The sequence below is a fragment of the Thunnus maccoyii genome, chromosome 22 (assembly GCF_910596095.1).
Source record: "Thunnus maccoyii chromosome 22, fThuMac1.1, whole genome shotgun sequence".
Lineage (NCBI taxonomy): Eukaryota > Metazoa > Chordata > Actinopteri > Scombriformes > Scombridae > Thunnus > Thunnus maccoyii.
Window position 1 is genome coordinate 16,244,899 of NC_056554.1, and position 17,948 is coordinate 16,262,846.

Sequence of the window (17,948 nt, forward strand, 5' to 3'; positions counted from 1 at the left end):
ATTTCCAATGGTAAATAGCTATCGAAAGAATATTTACTGTGTTTAAATGGAGGTTTTGTCCCTTACAAATCTGTATTTTTCCTATAATTAGTACAGAATTACGTAATCTTTCTAAAAAAAGAGGAAATGAAAGTGAATTACAGACTCCTGGTGTTAGTAAGATTTTTAAATCTTGTCTCAAATGTACTATGGCTGGAGATAATCCTTCTACAAATGAATGACAACATCAGCTTAATTCAAATGATGCAAACCTGCTGGGTGGAGGCTTTCCAGTACAAATGCTGAAAACTGGTCTGGCTGGGTTAACTTAGCTGCTGCTTACTGAGAGAGAGAGAGAAAATGACCCAGATGGATCTTTTGGAGATGCACAGTTAACTCAAGCAGAATTAAGTCTGAAAATAAACATCCTCATAAAATATTTCTGATCATGCATACATAAAATTTAAGGAACATTTGAATTACTTTAAGAGGAAGACTCAGCTAGAAATAGGCTTTTACCTTTCAAATAATACTAAAAAAAAAGATATTTGGCAGTGATGATATAATGACCAAAAAAAACAAAACTGTGGAGTATTTACAGATGGAGGGATTAAAACGACACGAACATCCTCCCGACATTGAGAGGATGATTTTGATGATAATAATACAGCTGGACCAAAGAGTGCAGAGCGGCGTCGACACACAAGGCAGCTCTCCCTCGCTCAAACCTCTCCCCCCTGTGGAAAAAGATGGAAACTACACCGGAGCGTGTAGCCATGGGTGTGACGCCTGCAGTGACAGACTTGACCTAAAATGATCCCCGCCAGACCAAGCGCAAACAACAGACCGATTACTCCTGAAAATTACACAATGTCTTGAAGATATTTATAGGAAATATCAAGCTAGAGGCATGATGAGTCACAAAGTAATAGAGGAAGAGAGAGGAAGAGAGTTTAGGGGAAAGACAGATATTTATTGTACCTCGCTGACTGATCTTCACTAATCCTTTACTGTCTGATAGGCGACTCTATTCTCCTCTATATCTCTGTGAAAAGAGACATGGATCTAATAGATTTTGTAGCTCCCTCCATATCTGACCTAAAAGGATTAGATTTCCTACTTGATCCAGATTTATTTTTTTTGTATTTTCCTGCTGTTGACTTTGAAAAGTGACTTTCAGAAAAAAGTCAACAATGAAAAAGGGAAGTGAAGAAAAAGAAAAAGTTGGGAGTCAGCTTGACCAGTTTAGGAAGTGGATTTCTCTCAAAATGTGAAAGTGGCTTTTGTCATTATGAAATGTTCCTTTTCATCAGCTGTGTACAGAAATTATAGAAAAAGAGAAAGCCGAGGCATTCAAGATGAATGGAGTGAGTGAATAAAAGCCTCTTTTCTGATGAGCACAATAAGACAAAAAAATTGTTGAGTTTCGGGGGGTGAAGCCTGTGAAAAGTTTAGAAATCTCAGCATAAAAAAGTTGTGAACTCAGCGTTATGGATCGAGTGCAGGACTGAATACCGAGCATCAAACATTTAACTTGGCAACTAAAAACGTCTTTGTGCCTTCTGTCTTCGCATTTAAAAAGATAAATCAGAAGTACATCTGGCCTAGTCATACACTGCATTTCAGTTCAACACAGTAAACTAAACACCACGTGTACCAACAATAAGGTAAAGATGGCTTTTCATGGATGGATCTAAATGGAAAAAGGTACAAGTCTGTCCGCAATGAGAGTTGCATATATTGCACACAAAGTCAGTGGATTACATGTATTATATTTCCCCATTTCTACTTCAGTATAATGGACAACTCATCCTCAAGTGTTACCAACACCACACAATCACAAAGCTTTACTCTACTGTCAACAATAAACCCTCATAATATTCTGATTATAGTCCTACAATACTGTATTTTTAAATGCTGATGAGATATTTGAGAATTTAAAAAAATCTGATATCAATATATCAGCTGAAACATTTTTTATAAGGTTCCCTTTACCTCTTAGCATCCACCGGGTCGCCAGTGACCCGCTTGAGCCAGTTGTATTTGGCCAATTGGAGACGTTTTTGGAGAGGTTGACACTGCAAACTAAAAACTCTTTAACTCCCATTAAGTTAGGCCGAGAGGTCTGGTATTTTATACAGGTGTATTTCACAAGATGTAGCAGGTGTGCAGTGATTTACATAGTTCTGGCATAAAGCGTGTCCTAGTTATTGTTATTAAAATATGACTCATTATAGACGAAGACCAGAAACACTTCTTGAAGCATAATTGAACCAATGTAGTTCTGGTTGTGTTTTAGCCACATGCTAAACAAAAACTAGAAGATGTTACCTTTCAAATGAAGCCTAATACATACAGTTCTTCTGTTATAAGCTTTTCCATTTGGGTATGCCAAATAGGCGAAAATTGGTGGATGTTAAGAGGCTACATTTGTTGTATATATATGTTCTGGACAGGACACTTTCAAATAAATGTGTCAGTGCTCTCTGGTGGACAAACTGTTTAATGGTGACACTGAGCCTCTCGGTTCAGATGTGGGGTGTTGCAGTGGAAGTCGTTCACCGTTAACAAACACATTTTGACACTTTGTTATGACAGGGATACTTCAGCCGGGCCCGAGCTGCTACAGACAAAAAAGCCTTCTGCAAACGCCAACAGTGAAACCGAAGACCGCTAATCTTCACTGGCATAGACTCTAATGTGAGTCAAAAGAGGAAAGAGAAACGTTCCCTGAGCCAACAATCACACTGATTCACTGTGAGACAGGACTTCCCTTTGAGCTATATCGAATCAGCGCGGCCAGGAAATTCAATTCAGCTCGTTTGCGGAGCCAACGCCGAGGCGGAGAGCTTCTAGGGTGGGTTCACGTGACGTCGACTTTTGTCTCTCTTTGACCTTTAGTTACACTGCGCAGAAAATGTCATGATTTTGCAAGAAGAGTTAAATTTACACCTTTCTGCTTCATTAAACAAAGCTTTCTTTCCTTCTTTCAACTACTTTGTTTGGTTTAAAACTGAACTTTTATGGTAATTGTGAGATTTAAAGAAAACACACATCAGCAGCAGGGATTCTGATTCATGCAGGATTTAACCAGCACAAGTTAAAGTGACGGTAAAAATGTTAAAGATGTGAAATCATCTTTTCAGACTGACAGTTCTGTTATCAAACGCACCGTGCTGCTGAAGCCTCCCAACCATGCGTCTGCTTTAATTAGACTTGTCATTTTTTCCTTCTATTTCTCTCCGCTGGTGACATTTAATAGCTATAATTATGACAGTCTGCAGTACACTTGTTCATGTTTCCCCCTTCTTTCTTTCCACAAGTAACAAAAATCAAAACAATAATTACCCTTCGAGTCAGATTTCATTGTGCCATTTGAGGACGTGAAGAGAGCGTGGTGTGTGTAGCATAATCAACAGCGAGGGTCTGCTGATGTCAGACAACTAGTTGAGCAGCGAGCGGCCTTATCTTCCTCCTGCTGCTCGCTATGGAGGCGTTGCCCGGGCGACTGTTGCTGCGATGTGACTCAGCGTTTTGCCCTCCCTCTAACCGACTCGGCTCGCACCTCCTCCACAGAGAGGCCCGATAAGTTGACACACATCCTTCAAAAAGGCAGCCAGGCCGGTCGAACGGATCGCTTTGTTGCAAAACACACACACACACACACACACACACACACACAACAGGGAGCTTTTACTAACCCTCAATTAACAACACGCTGACAATCAGAAGCCGAATGAACCGACTGGATCACTGACGCTGTGATAATGTAGTCGTGTAATGATGTAAGGTTGACACACACACATCCAGTTAGTGAGTCAAACATCACTAATCCAACACATTCAGCAGTACTGACAGTTATATTCAGGTCTTTTAACGGCTTAAATCAGTTGATCATTTAGTCTTTTTAATTCTAACAGTCACAAATACCTGTCAGAAGTTTCTAGAAATCAAAGTGACTTATTTTGTCTGATCAACAATCAAATAAACCCGACAGTATTCTGTACAACCAATGATATGATAAAAGGAAGAAGCAAGAAAGTGTGAACGTTTAAGAATCTGTAACCTGCAAAATGTTTTTCTTTTATAAATAATTTTAACAATTAAGAAATTATCACATTTGCCAACAATTAACTGTCATTCGAATGATTGGTTAATTGTTTTAGTTATAATGTTGATTTATTGGCTAGTGGACAGAAAATTCATCAATCATACTTTTGATCAACAATTGACCATTTTAGACATTTTACACAACAAATAATTACAGAGCAGTTTTATATCAACTGATCAGACTAAGTAATAAAAATTCAGGCAAAACTTTGGGTTCTGACTGAGAACTTGTGATAATGAGTGGCAAATCAGTAAAATAACATTTAAAATTTGATAGAATGCATAATTAGGCTAGTCACAAAAATAGTTGATTCATAATCAGAGCTGCAATGATTAGCCAATTAATTGATATGTTGAACAACTGAAAATTAATTACCAACTATTTTGATTGTCGATTCATTATCTTGAGTCTAATGATGACTTCATATCTTTGGGTTTTGGGCTGTTTGTTTGCTTTGGGAAACTTTGGGTAATTGACATTTTTCAATATTTTCTGACATTTTATAGATCAAACCACTAATCCATTAATCGCAAAAATAATCGACATATTAATTGATGATGAAATAATCGTTAGCTGCAGCTCTTGTTGTAACAGGTTAATCACTATTAAAATGCCCTAGAAGCCCCTCTAGATGTATTCATGTACAGGGTATGTACATCCTGTATGTATGCATGAGTCTTACAGGTGACCTGACATGTGTATCATGTAAATCAATCAGTCAGTAATATGTCTCATGGAGAGATATTATTCATAAAAAAAGAAAGAAAAAAAAAACAGGCCAGATTGACGAAACAAAAGTTCTTACTTTTACGAGTTAAAGAAATAGATTCATTCAAAGAATCCTTCAGTGTGTGTGTGTGTGTGTGTGTGTGTGTGTGTGTGTGTGCTCTCAATGCTTAGTTAGCTGTCAAATTCATCCAGCCTTCCCCAGACTGAGAGGATTATTTTGCATGTAGAGGGCAGTGGATAGTCTAATTATTTTCAGTAGTCTGGTAGATTTAATAAGAGCGGCTCTAACTTTGGAACAGAAATCTCACTCAAAAATCAGCAGCCTGATGTTTTCACAGCTAAAACACAGAAGGAAGTGAAAGCCAAGAGTGATTTAGCAACATCCAGAAACAGTTCTGCTGATTTGTGCAATGTGACCGTCTTCTTCCAGATGAACGACATAGCACATAAACTCATTTTAACAGACTGGGTAATGTGTGACGTCGGGGGGGAGGAGGGAGATAAACACTTAAATCTGTCCGACTGTGAATGCAACTCTGAGGTCATACTTACAGGAACGAAGGCAAACACTCCAGACGCACGTAACACAATCAGGAGCGCTGATTTAAACCCGACAGCGATAACAAATCAAATAAGGAGCGTTGCGGTGCCTTTGGTTTGACCTGTCTGAAAACGCCGGGCGGTGCTGTGACAGGACAGTCGGCTAATCATAAATTATAAATGTACGCTTGAATAACTGAGCAGCGACGGAGTAAAAAAAGAGAAAAAGAGCAGGGAAACATTAAACTTGAGTGCACGTTTATAAGTAACACTGCAATCAGGGACATCTTGTCAACATGTAGGGTCTAGTTAGTAGCAAACCAAGGCGGCATCTTCGTATTTTTGCCCATTTTCAAACAAATATGTAGCTGAAGGCAACAAATATTTTCCCAAATGTTTGCATGTGTTGTCTAGAGAGACGCATGCAGTGGTTTAGATTTATTATAAAGGAAAAGAACAGCACACACCAACCTAAAATACATCACCCCCGAGTCTCTTGACCTAAATATGTTTAACATGCTGCCTATTTGTCCTAAAACTACTAGCTGATAGACAGAAAACTAACAACTTTGATAATCAATTAACTGTTTTAGTAATTCAACAAGTAAGCGTGTCAAAACTGTCAGTTCCAGCTTCTTATTGTGAGCATTTGTTGTTTTCTCTTTCATATCACTGTATAATGGAATACATGTGGATTTTCTACTGTTGTTAGGACTAAACTAGCATCATCATGGAGTTTGTGAACTTGTGATGGTTGTTTGATTAATCTGTTTGGTCTATAAAATGTCAAAGATTTGATCAACAAATGAGCTGATAATGAAAATAAACACCAGCTGCGGCCCTGCTGTTAACACATATATTCATACATGTTTAAATATGGGGGGAGTAGGGGGGGGGGATTACATTATAATTTGTGTAATGGATGTCAATGTTGGGAAGTATAATGCGTGATGATGGGAAGTCAACTCTCATTTTCATATGACATTAATAAATTATTATCAGAACTTCACTAATAGAAGCTACGATAATGGACACCGAGGTCGTGTCCTCTGTATTGTCTGGAGATTTGGGTGTTTTAGTGACCTGAGGAGGGTTTACATTTACACTAACTGACAAAAACTACACACGGTGGGGTTTAAATACTCAAAAGAAATAAAAAGGATTCAGTTTTTCTCCATCGAACCTGTATTCCTAGCAGTAGGGTGAAGGCTTTGAAACTTACTTGGTGAATCTATTCAATTAACTGCCAATTATTTTGATATTTTGAGTCGTTTTTTAAGAAAAAAAAGTCTGAATTCTCTGAATCCAGCTTCCCAAATGTGAATATTTTCTGGTTTCTATAGTCTAATATGACAGTAAACTGAATATCTTTGGGTTGTGGACTGTTAATCAGGACAAAACAAGACATTTGAGGACGTCACCCTGGGCTTTGGTAAACAGTGATGGACATTTTTCACCATTTTCTGACATTTTATAAACCAAACAACTAATTGATTCCTTGAGAAAACAATTGGCTGATTAATCGATACTGAAAATAATCATTAGTAGCAGCCCTAGCACAGAGAAAACAAACTGATCAGTGCATAACTTAATAAATGTGGAGGTGAAATACAGGTGGTTAATTATAAATGTGGATGATATTCTGGAAAGCCATGAAACGAAGCCAACTTTTTTACACTCTTTATGCATTGTTGGTTAGTTTATAATCAGAATCAGCATAGATTTTTTTGTTAAATAAGAGAAACCTTGCTTAAACAGCTATCTTATAAACGACATAGATGCGATTTTCAACGCTTAATGTCAGAAAACAGCCATGACACAGCCAGCATGGCAGTGAAATCTCACAGGCTGCAGTTAGCCGTGAATGCATCACCGTTACATCTGCGTTACACGGTGCAGACATCCATGAAAAAAAAACAACACTTTTTTTTTTACGAGCTGCTGTTTGCATGCAGCAGATGAGTCGCGCAGCTTTTTTTTTTTTTTTTTTCTTGCCTGCAGCCCGAGCGAGCGGGGCCTGGGTCCACCAAAGCGTCACATTATCCATAAAATAGATGCAGACATGAACACAAGCTAGCACAAGCTAATTATTTCTACTGATCTGACGCGAACTGAAAGGCATCGACACCCGAGCTAAAAGAGTCCGAGCAGGCCTCTGCTGTTGGGCTGCAGGGATGTGAAATCAACCTGTGAGTTCACAAAATTTGACAGCGATGAGGAGAAGGATGGATGGATGGATGGATAGATGGCCTCGGGTGGAGAAACACACACCGTGTTAACCTTCCCAACGCATGATATTAAAAAAAACACTGCAACGTACCTTCCTGATGCCTCAATTCCAGCCTGGATACGATAATTCATCTTTTTCCTGAGTTGAAACTAAAGGGGGGGTGGTGGGGGGGGATTTTGTGTTCCTACACGACTGGATTTGACATTCTCCTCATCATGGTGGTGTTTTCTTTTTTTTTCCTCCAGTCCCATTCCTGTGTCAGTGACGTTCACTTCCTGTTTCCCATCCCAGCAGCAGCAGCAGCAGCAGCTCCCACCCGCAGTCTGTGAGAGTAAAAACATGCAGGAAGGAGAAAATGTGGATCAATTATTCATCAAGTCATTGCAATCAAAAGACTGCGGAGTCCCTGACTAGAAATCACTAGAAATATATCTATTCAATGAACTATGTGGTGCTGAAACTGTGAGCTGATTGGTTGATGGGCTGAAACTTCATCAACAATTCTGATAATCGATTAATCATTCGTATTTATCCAACAATAATTTTAAAAAAATGGGAAAATCCTCAGTGGTTCCAGCTGCTTTTCTTTATACTTTCTTAATATTATACTGTCAATTGACAATTTTGAGCTGTTGGTTGGATAAAACATGCAATATATACATCTGTAAGAAGACATTGAGATGTAGTAGAAAGCTATGAAAAAGCTTGTAAGTGCACCTTGAGTTAACATTTTTATTTCTGTCAAACTTCTTTTTACAAACTTTTCACGCTCAAGATATTTGAAGATGTCATCTCAGGCTCAGGGGCAGTTGGGATCATCAATTTCACAATTTTCTGATGTTTCATAGACTAAAAGATGAATTAATTTATTGATTGATTGAAAATTGTTAGCTGCAGCCTCAGTCTGTGTTTGTGATATTCAATCATAAATGTGTAGTGACATTATTCTACTTTATGGCATTTATTTGTGCCTTTTTTAATAATCAAATTAATTCATTATAAATTAACCATTTTCTATTTTAATAATAATTAAAGAGATAAATAAACATCCATATATTTAAACATAAAATGAAAGGCAAGTGTAGCACCTTTAAATAACAGAGACAATCCAAGAAATGCATCAAGACAAAATTTAAGAACACAACAAGCAAGAAAATCAAACCAGATAAATAAAATTATACATGCAACATGACAGATTATATAATAGATATTAATGATGATAGATAGATTGTACATTATGTGGTTTTCATGGTTTAGGCCTAATTCCAATTAAAGGAAGTCTTTAATGCTACAGCATACAATTATATTTTAGACAATAGTGTGTGTCCAACTTTGTGCCAGCAGTTTGAGGAAGACTATTTCTCAAAATGTTTTTCCCAGTTTGGTGTGGAGGAAGTTGACAGGCCTGTGCAGAGCAACAATCACATATAGGTGTAATGTTTGACTGTACACATACTTGTGGCCTTGTAGTGCAAGTGAAACATTTGAACAAACATGTCAAATTTCAAATAAATGAAGGAAAGTTTTAGTTTTTCTTTTCATTTATATGAATGAATGTACTTTACTCATCAATGATAATGATGAACGTCTCTGTGAGGTCTATGCACGTTAAGTCCTCACAGGTGTTTTCACTGATGTTGACTGACTTCCTTTAAGGACTGTGTGGGTTTGTACAAACTGTGGTTGATTGACATTTCCATTTGTTTCACCTGTTAGTGTGGAGCAACTTGGACCGTTATCATTTTTATAAATCCACAGATTTTGGTGACACCGTTTAATTTCCATCATAGCTCCACCCACTTTCAAGCTCTAATCAGCCAGCATCATTTAAAACACCTGTGTGGGTGCGCAGGAACTTTTTATTAACTTTTTATTAGCTTTGGGGTGCCAATCAAAAGACGAAAAGCGATAATTATGTTAAAACTGAGCAAAAGAAAGAAAGTAACCTACTTGTGTACAACAGAAGACAAACCAAGTGAAGCTTTTCTGATGAATTTATAATCTTTCAGCACAACAGCAGATTATTTCATCACAAAAACTACTGATTCATTTTCATAGATTGATTCATATCAGAAAAGCAAAGTTTTACTGTAACCATTTACAAAACCTACATTATAGATCAACGCGTTTCCTCCACTTCCTTATGTTCTTATTACCCAACAGTACCATCTATTGATCAGTACGGGTAATATCATTAACAGACTCATTTGGGACGACTTGAGCTGGAGGTCTGAGTTGATTTTGGAAATGAGATTATGAGCAGCTCCATCTGATGCCAATAACAGTTCACACTACTCTCACTTCATTAAGAGCAGAACAATTACTCCCAAATTAAACCTCCATATTTTTTTCATTAAAAGCTTTATTTGACGTGAGTGTACCCTGCCTTCCTCATACAGTCAACTAGTGTTTCCAAACAAGATGACAATGACTTTGATGCATTTGTCTCCTTCAGACAAGAACATTTCCAACAGTCAATTATCCTTCATGACATGACAGAAACCTAAACAAGTTCAACCTGTTCACTATGAAATATATTGGAATTAAATCCAACATCATAGATTCAGTACCTTACTAGCTAGTCATCTCTGTAAGCTGTTCATTTTTATTAATGACAGACAACATCCAGTTCAGTTTGTCTTCTATATTCAGACTGTTTTCCTGCCAGTCCGTCTGTCAGTGATAAAGAATTTGAGCTTTTCTCTTTAAGTCTTCTCCAGACTCTGGTAGAAAGCCGTTGGTCTGCGATGCTGTTGGACCGGCATGTTCCTCCTGGTGCTGCTGACTTTCTCTGGGTTGATCTCCACCAGCACCATGCCTGGGTTCTCTCCTCCGCAGTCGCCCAGCACCTTGCCCCAGGGGTCCACCGCCAGGGCGTGACCGTAAGACGAACGCTTCTCATGGTGCCGGCCGACCTGCGCCGCCGCCAGGACGAAGCACTGGGTCTCGATAGCCCGTGCACGAAGTAACACCTGGGAATAAATGCATTTGAAACACATTCATATTGAAGTTGGGTTTCAATGGGTTTGTATCTCATAGTAAAGCAAATAATATGTCACCATGATGCTGCAAAGTCACAACTAACCCGATTAATGAAACAAACAGCTTGTTGTCTCATCATAACTCATCCTACCTCCCAGTGAGCGGCTCCTGTTGCTACAGTGAAGGCTGATGGGTACGTCAGGATCTCTGCTCCGTGCCTCTGCAGAGCCACTGACAACTCAGGGAATCTTAGATCGTAGCAGATGCCCAAACCAACCTAAGGAATCAATAATAATATATCATAACAATAACAACAAAGACGAAAAAACAAGTTGGTGTTGACATCCTGAAAGCCAAAACTGAATCTAAAACATGCTTGGATATGGTATGTACTAGATTTGTTAATCAAATGTGAGGATGCTAACATCAAGAATAATTTGAGTAATAATTTTGTTTAATTGTTTGTTTTTCGAATTTTAAAAACAATCATACACAAAGCCACAAGTAAAATTTATACAAAGTTAATACAAATTAATACACAGTTCATATTTCTTCCTTTAAGAGGTAAAATCAAGGTGTCTGTGATCACCTTTGTGTCTTTGAGAATATCTGAACCATTCGCTTCCAACCTTCACAACTGTTGTAGTTTTCTGTGACAGCGGGAGCCTAAAAACTATCAGCCAATTTGAAGAATGAACGTGTTATTCTCAGTTCTACTTTGATATTTATTGTCTAACAAAATGACACCTTGCCAATTGGAGTTTGGACCGGAGACACGAGTGAGGGTCCAGGGATGGTGAAGGCACTTTCTTTGAGGGATACACCTTTTTCTGGCAGCTCCACGTCAAACAGATGGGACTTCCTGTAGACTGAAACGATGTCACCTGTAGGTGTAATGACAGTGTGTCAGTGAGAGTGTGGAAAACCCTTGAATTAATTTGGGTCCGTTTTTAGGAGAGAGTAAAGAAAAGATATATTGTTGAAAGAAAAGTACCTTTATTGTTAATTATAATGTGACTGTTGTATATTCGTCGGTCAGACTCCCAGTCATGTCCTCTTTCATGAAACCCTCCGAGAGACAGCCACACCTCCAACTTCCTGGAAGAAGAGGTTAAAATTGCTGTAGAAATAGTGCTGATTTTTCACATCTTCTTCACACAGCACATACGGAAAAAGTAATTAGGTTTAACTTCATTTTCAAGACTAGATTATAAGCAGTCACCCCTTAAATGTTGTTGCCCGGTGATGGACTCATAGTTTCACCAACTAATCTTGCTTGGCTACCAAATATTAAGGGTTACAACACACTTACAGAACACAGCTTAGTTACTAGGCTCCAATTACTGCTGCCATAATAAGCCATGGAACCAATGATACATTTTGCCTCAAGTGACGTTAAAGAAAAATTTTAAAAAATTCAGTTTTTTGGTTTTGTTTTTATCTGCCCTACATTTACATGGGGTTCGCTTGTGTTGTTGAATGACATCAACATTTACAACATATCAAAATGTTTCTTTGGAATATAAACAGAAAAAGGTTTGTCCACCTGGCCAGCTGAGTGTATCGAGACATTGTGTCTCCTTCCAGGCTCTCAGACAGCGCCAGAGTCTCCTCTCGACTTGATCCGATGTAGTCGAATGCCTCAGGCAGGAACACCATACTGGCCCCTTGCTGCTTGGCTTTCTCCACCAACTGTTTACAAGCAGAGAAGTTGGCCTCTTTGTCTGGAGTGGCCGTCACCTGACAGACTGCAGCCACCGGGTGAGGTAAAGTGGACATCCTGCATGGAGAACGGGTTATTATTGCAGTATATCCAGTGCCGAGCCGAGCAAACGTGTCAAGTCAACTATGGTTGATTATTAACTGTACTAGTTATAATGTTCGCTGAATATTTAAGTTCAAGGCTTCATTAAAGAGAAAATACACTGTATTAAATTTACTTTCTATGACATTGTACAGTTTTGCACCCATAGTGATCTTACAGGGATATAGAGACATTTTCTGATGAACAGCTGTAAACTTAACATTTAAATCACTCTCTTTTGTATAAATATGCACCAAAAAGTCACTATTTTAAAAGAATCAGCTCTAAAAAAAAAGTGTAAATTCAAGTCCCAATGTTCTGATTTCCAGCTTTGTTGTCTATTTTTTTGTAGGACTTTACTGTTAAAATTCATTTAAATAACACAATACAAGATTTGTACTATAGGTACTGTTTAGAGGGATAGCTATAAACTGTCAGAAGAAGAAACATACCTGCTCTGCAGCTTGATCTTGTATTTCCAAGCTGGGAGGGAGGCCAAATACTTTGTAGATGTTCCCAAAATGCACCTGACCGTGAACATTGGTCCAGACAGCGTCACCTCCCCTGTTTGGTCAACGTTAGTGTCATATTAACATTTGGTTCAGTGTGTTTTCTGCTCAGCAGGAAGGATCGGACTGTTTCTTCTTCTACTTTGATGTTTAACGGCAGCTGGCATACATATTATTGCATTACTGCCATCTTCTGGAGTTAATTAACTCCTACAGTGTCAGGATTGTCATTCTTTTTCTATCAGCCCTGTTCTCTGAAGGTAGCTGATAAAGCATCTTCTGCCGTGTCCACTAGCACCACACTCAAGTTCTTTAATCCTGTTCCTGTTATCCCTAATTTTTCCATTTCCTCCATTGTGTCCTTCCTTCCTGACATGTATTTATTGCAGCTGATAACATGTTACACAGTTTCTGGTATTTGACAATGTTCACAAGCACCGGTTGGATGCTTCCCTATAATAAAGTGTGAAGTGAAGTGCTGTATAGATTGCTGTGTCTTATTCTTAATCTTGTTATTACAACCTCTTCTTTTCTGCTTCCTCCCCTGTTTCTTACACTGCCTGCTCTATTTTGAATCATATGTAAAAGTCTCCCCTTTATCTCCTGATTCCAGTGCGGTTGCCACTCTTTATTGATGTTTTCCAACACAATGCCCTTTCTCTCTGATTTCTATATGGATGTCTATGTTTCCTTTCCTAAGTGCTCCTTTGGCTAGTTTGTCCACTCTTCCATCTACCATAATGCCTATGTGAGCAGGAACCATTGACTGTAGGACAGGAACCCAAATGTATGTCTCCAGTGCCTTGTTTTATTACTCTTGAGTGTACTGTATTGCAATTGTTTTGAATAGTAAGTACTGGACATATCTGACATAAGACTGGACAGTGCAGACACCAAATCACCACAGACTAGGATTTAGTTTGGTCTCTTTTGTTTGCATATTTCAATTTTATGACTTGGAACTGCAACTGCAGTCATATCTGTTGCTGGATCCTGATTCATCAGTAAAAACATGCACATAGTCTGTATATTGCACTTGCTTCTTTCTGATTCTCTGCTGTTTAACAGAGGTTAGAAACCAGCATTAAGGCACACTACCTCCACCTGCTGGACAGCGCGTTTCCACACAGGCAATCACACGAGACAGCTCTACACATCCTGCCCGGGGTCCTTCTCAGCAACACCCTTCCAAGATGGCAGCCAACAGTGGCAGCACGGGTAGCAAATCAAGCAGCAGCGCCGGAGGAAAACAGTCCGGTCCATCGGCCGAACAGGTACCATCACCTCCAGCCCTGTGCGGTTTAGTCTCTCCACTCTTTCTGGTGGTTGTTTAGCCGTGTCGGGTGAAGCCAGAGCCGCCAGTCTGACCCCCCAGCTAGCCGATGCTAACGTTAGCTTCCCTATCGCCATCATCTGGCTAACATTGTGCTTTCTCACCAGAAATGATCACAGCAGAGTCACAAAAAGGAAACTGTTTACTGCTATTTTCATGTTAAAAGGTTCAGTCACTGGTTTATGCTCATGAAAACCCGATTAATAGGACTTGTAGTACATTTAATTTAGTTTACGTCTCTAATGGGATGGTGGGGTTTGGTGGATGGGGCTGCCCAGTTGTGAGAGAAGCTATTTTTATCACTGAAGACCACCCAACCCCTCTTTAACTAGACACACCAAGTCTCAAAGCAGTAATGTTACAAGTATTCAGAGCTTATATCTGAGCAAAAGTAGTCTTATCACAGTGTGAAAATACTCCACCTACAAATTCAAAGTCCTGAATTGAAAATGGTATTCGAGTAAAAGTGCAGAAGTAACGATCACTTTCATTATTCACTCGATCGACTAATAATTGAAGCTGAAGGTATCAAAAGCAAAAGTACTCGTGCAAATCTGAGCCTGTCAGAGTCTAATATAGATTATTATAGATTATTAAACTGGTTGTATGTTTTGTGTGTAAAATCTTAAATCTGCCAGGCTTTCAGACAGTGAAGTATATGACTCGAGTTAAATACCTCAGAATAGTAATTACTAAAAAATGTAATTAGTTTCTTTCCAACTCAGTCTTACAGTGTTTATTGTGCGTGTTCAGTAACCTGTCAAATAGTCAATTTCATTTTCGGGAAATCAGTTTTTGGATTTACTTAATCTGTACTTACTTGACTGATTAATTGTTTAACAATTACAAATTACAATCAAAAGCTATTTAAGTTAATTAGTCTGAACAACAGCCATAGATGCTGAGTACTGAATTTTAGAGTCAGAAAATTAACTAGCCTACCATTTTGATAAATTTAATTGTCTAAATCGATTTTCAAGCACAAATTCAAGCTTCTCAATTGCAAAGATTTGCAGCTTAACTTTATCTTATGTTATAATAAACTGAGCATCTTTGGGTTTTGATATTCACATTAATCTTTAGATACACAATAGAGAGCAGCGAGCAACTCTGCATGTGGAGCTCTACCAAAAAAATCATGTCACTCCTTGAATAATTCAAATTAAATCATTTGATTATCAATATTTGTATTGTTTCAGTCCTACAGTATTGATTCATAATATGATTACTGTGTCATATGACTTAAATCTGTATGTATGTGTGTTGTTGCTAACTGGGTGTTTTTGTGTGACAGGTGGTGGCAACATTTCAGAGGATGCGTCAGGAGCAGCGCAGCATGGCCTCTAAAGCTGCAGAGTTAGAGATGGAGATCAATGAGCACAGGTTGGTAGCTGATGTTCACACTTCGGCACTGAGATCTAACGTCTCCTCATTTCATAATAAATCAACAGTCTGATACTGACCAAACCATTATAGTGCAGTTTACAAAAGCTTGTACTGACAATATGCATGTATCCCACTTCTTATTCACCATACATCCGACCTTCTACGTCATATAAAATCCAGAGATCATAAGTTAGAGTTGATTTTTGAATTACAGTCACCAGACCAGATAACTAAGTAGATATTTTACACATTACTCAATTCATTCATGCATTCATCTCCAGGAGAGTGGACTCCCACACCACACCATGTTGTTTACACTGGCTTTTAGTTAGTTATAGAATCACTTTTAAAGTGCTGCTGCTGTTTTATAGATCTCATAACAACCTCAAGCTGTAAATGATATAATAATTTAATATCATTCTATTTTAAATTAATTTTCTTTATTATTTTGTTGTTGTTGAATTATTCTAATGCATTTATTTGCCCTATGTCCATCCAGCTTAGTAATTGACACCCTGAAGGAAGTGGACCCTTCAAGGAAATGCTTTCGTCTAGTCGGAGGAGTGTTGGTGGAGAGGACGGTAAAAGAAGTTCTACCAGCCTTGGAAACCAACAAAGAACAGGTAATGGATGAGAAAAAGAAAACAAACAAACTTATACGTTATATTTTTCTTAAAACATATTAGCAAACTTGGTGACAGAACATCAAATATTAAGGATTTAAATGTTAAAATTGTCTTGTAAAGGTAACAGATACATACCTAGCTATGCTAAACAGCTCACCAACAGTTTCTCCTAATACCCGCATATGTGTTGAGTCTTTTATATCAGTAATAAGTGCTTTCTTTCTTTCAGTATGTATTAATTTAAAACGTACATATTCCATTAAGAACGACAAGTCTCACACTCCTTTCTTGTCCCCACAGATTTCAAAAATAATCGAGTCCATCAACACACAGATGCAGACGAAAGGGCGGGAACTCACAGAGTACAGGGAACGCTACAACATCCGGTTGGTGGGAGAGGGCGAAGGAGAGGCACAAGCCCAGTCAGCTGCGTCCTCCAGGGACAGCGAAGGAGGCGGGTCCAAAAGCGGAGCTGGCGTTTTAGTGTCGTAGTTTGTAATGATAGAGGACGACAGTAGGGCTCTAAGATTTCTGCTACATTGAAATCATAGTTGGTGTCACAAAATCTAGGTTTAAATATCAAATCACTCTTCACAGGATAACTGCAGTTGGAGATTAATGAAATCTCTGCTAAACATAAAGCATTTGGTATTGAAATCATTTGTATCAGAAAGAAACTAAAACGTATATAATGTTAGATTGGGGATTTGTGTTTGACGTTGGTGTGTGCTAAAATTAAGGGTGTTTGTCATACATTTGCCTTATAGTAAAGCTGATCTTTAAATGTTAATTGCTTAAAATAGTCTGACATATATTCAGGAGTTAAGTTAAAGCCTCTGGACTTTTGTTCGTCTCACCCTGTTGTTTACACGTGATCACACCAAGTCAAAATATTTCACTGTCTCCAATTTATAGGTAATGCATTTATTCTTCCCATGTGAGGCCATGTTGCCAAGGTGATGGGGTGAAAGTGCAAAAAAAACTGGAAGTGCACGCAGAAATTAAATAACTAGATCACAGTGCATTATTAAGTAAACCTGCCTTTGCATTTTTTTAAACTTCAGATTTTGGACTAACAACGTCAAATTTAGGAAAAATATAAATGCTGATCTCATAGGGCCCTAAAATAGGTTTAAGCCGCATAAAAAGTCACCCCTGCCAAGACAGAACAGGTCCTGGGAGGCATTTTGACATTGTGTGTCTTGAGCATGAACAAGAGATTATACTGTAAACCCGTCACTATTGATCAGAATTAATCTGTCAGCTTTGTGCTCCCTCTGTTTTATTCACGACTCAGAAAACTGTCTTCACGTATTGGCCGTGCACTGAAAGGCTGCTGGTTTCTATTCATAATGGTGATGTAAGGCCATTTGTGTCTAGTATTTACTGACCAGTGAGTGTTACCACCACACTTGAATAATAAAAGCCTGTCACTTAAAACACAATAAAACTTGTTAAATTAGTTTGGAGTGTAGAAATGAATTTGTTAACGCAGTCTTAACTGAGGAAATGCCTCCTAGGACCTGAGGTGCACTGTCCACACTGTTCATGTAGTTGTAAGGACAAAAATGTTTGTTTTTGTTAATGGTCATGAATTAAAGAATGTCACAAATGTGCTTTGTTGTGTGATGTCTTAAATCTTTTGTTATGGCACATAACGCTTAACATAACACATAACCCACTGTTCACAACCCAACACATCTGTAACCTTCCCCCCCC

The 17,948-nt window shown here is 38.4% G+C and overlaps 3 protein-coding genes across 9 annotated transcripts in view; 1 reads left to right on the forward strand and 2 right to left on the reverse strand.

The window, feature by feature from the left end:
• clcn3 (chloride channel 3) overlaps positions 1-17,948 on the reverse strand; it is an 88,037-nt gene that overhangs the window by 52,461 nt on the left and 17,628 nt on the right. For all 3 annotated transcript variants that reach the window (XR_006093334.1, XM_042400367.1, XM_042400371.1), the window contains exon 2: positions 7,680-7,912. The gene's annotated coding sequence lies outside the window, so the exon portion shown is untranslated. The remainder of the gene's footprint in view (positions 1-7,679; positions 7,913-17,948) is intronic.
• Positions 8,788-17,948, reverse strand: part of nit1 (nitrilase 1) — a 35,798-nt gene continuing 26,637 nt past the window's right edge. For 3 of the 5 annotated variants that reach the window (XM_042400390.1, XM_042400389.1, XM_042400388.1), the window contains 6 exons: positions 12,828-12,939; positions 12,118-12,351; positions 11,566-11,669; positions 11,319-11,455; positions 10,723-10,848; positions 8,788-10,561 (listed from right to left, as the gene is read on the reverse strand). In XM_042400390.1, coding sequence (XP_042256324.1) covers positions 10,295-10,561; positions 10,723-10,848; positions 11,319-11,455; positions 11,566-11,669; positions 12,118-12,351; positions 12,828-12,939 — 980 coding nt within the window. In that variant the 3' untranslated portion in view covers positions 8,788-10,294. The remainder of the gene's footprint in view (positions 10,562-10,722; positions 10,849-11,318; positions 11,456-11,565; positions 11,670-12,117; positions 12,352-12,827; positions 12,940-17,948) is intronic. The other 2 variants (XM_042400392.1, XM_042400391.1) reach the window with 1 other exon arrangement.
• Positions 14,032-17,845, forward strand: pfdn2 (prefoldin subunit 2). Its single transcript, XM_042400399.1, has 4 exons — positions 14,032-14,158; positions 15,512-15,600; positions 16,103-16,226; positions 16,530-17,845. The coding sequence occupies exons 1-4, from the start codon at positions 14,078-14,080 to the stop codon at positions 16,719-16,721; spliced, it is 486 nt and encodes a 161-aa protein (XP_042256333.1). The 5' UTR covers positions 14,032-14,077; the 3' UTR covers positions 16,722-17,845.

Coding starts and splice junctions, on each gene's coding strand:
- pfdn2 (XM_042400399.1), top strand. CDS start 14,078: ATGGCAGCCAACAGTGGCAGCACGGGTAGCAAATCAAGCAGCAGCGCC. Junction 15,601..16,102: donor ATGGAGATCAATGAGCACAG/GTTGGTAGCTGA, acceptor ATGTCCATCCAG/CTTAGTAATTGACACCCTGA. Junction 16,227..16,529: donor TGGAAACCAACAAAGAACAG/GTAATGGATGAG, acceptor TTGTCCCCACAG/ATTTCAAAAATAATCGAGTC.